At 51.4% G+C, this 1,315-nt stretch overlaps 1 protein-coding gene across 1 annotated transcript; it reads left to right on the plus strand.

The window, feature by feature from the left end:
* The first annotated feature begins 287 nt into the window (after window positions 1–287).
* LOC119335930 lies at window positions 288–776 on the plus strand. Its single transcript, XM_037607972.1, has one exon. The coding sequence runs from the start codon at window positions 323–325 to the stop codon at window positions 635–637; it is 315 nt and encodes a 104-aa protein (XP_037463869.1). The 5' UTR covers window positions 288–322; the 3' UTR covers window positions 638–776.
* The last annotated feature ends 539 nt before the right edge of the window (window positions 777–1,315 follow it).

Raw genomic sequence — 1,315 nt, forward strand, 5'->3', positions numbered from 1 at the left:
TCCGGACCTGCGAAATCCCCCAACCACCCTCTCGTTTCGTCTGTCTGACTAACCGCACGCGTGCGCTAACGCTATGGCGACAGCGGCTTTGCTTGCTTTCTTCCCCGCGTCTGTGTGCGCGCGCGTCTCCCGCCATTCACGCCGTGGCCGCGCCTTGCCTTATCCGTCCTTCCCCCTTCTCCCTATTTATAGTCCCGCCTTCCCAGGCCTCCTCCGTCCAGCCATTGTCAATCCCCACCTCCACTTCCTCGCTCCTCACTCGATCTCTTCTCTCCACATCTCCAGCTCAAGCACACTAGTAGTACCAAGGCAGGCTGCCTCCATGGACGCGGTGGAGTCATCGTCGCCCTACTCCCCGCCCTCGCTGCGCCACAAGCTGAGGACGACCATCTGCGGCTGCTTTGGATCACCATCGTCACCGGGCAGCGGCGCCGAGAGACCGCACACCGGCGGCGGCAGGGCCAGGTGGAGGCGGCGCGTGGCGGCCGCGGGGGAGTTCAGGTACGACCCTCTCAGCTACGCGCTCAACTTCGACGACGGCGTGGAAGCAGAGGATGCGGCCTTCCGGCACAGAAACTTCAACTCGCGCCTCCCTCCCTCGCCGGTGCCGGCCTCCCGAGCCGTAGCCATCGGCTAAAGTCCTGAATCGTAGTAGCGGTCGTCCTTTTTAACTTTTTGTAGCTTCTGGCTCTCTGATTTTTCTTCTTCTCTGAGCGAGACTGAATCACTGCATCTGTAAAAGCAGTTTATTATACGGCCGGGGAAACATAGGTACCGAGGAGTTGCAATAGCATCATGTGCTGATACATGTATAAGAATCAATCAGTCCATTTTTAATGTTCCATCCGTTCTCATTACAATGCAACATATACGTGTATGTACACGGAGACGAGGAATTGGTTTGGTCGGAAATTTCTTTTGGAAGATAGAACTGTGAATGAACAAAGTTTACGTTTGGCTTGATGGTGTAGGTGCACGGAATCATCTGCCGTCAACATCCACCGTGTGGGTTGCGCATATCCAACCATGTACAAACACTACGTGGGTAAAAGGGTGCTGCAGAGGATTAGCGACTAGTGAACAGTCAAAATTATCTCTGATATAATGTTGAAACTTTTTGCATAATGAGCTCTGATAAATTTACTACAGTGGGAATTTTCTCTCATAATTTTTGGAGTTAGGGAAGTATTGATACTCTTGCATTCTTTACAGGCTGTATTGTTTTGACAGATTGCTGTTATGTTTGCATTGTTTGCATATATTTGCTTGTTTAATGATTCTATTTGAGGATAGGAGTATTAAATATGCAGAGGCA

This window comes from Triticum dicoccoides, chromosome 7B (assembly GCF_002162155.2).
Source record: "Triticum dicoccoides isolate Atlit2015 ecotype Zavitan chromosome 7B, WEW_v2.0, whole genome shotgun sequence".
Lineage (NCBI taxonomy): Eukaryota > Viridiplantae > Streptophyta > Magnoliopsida > Poales > Poaceae > Triticum > Triticum dicoccoides.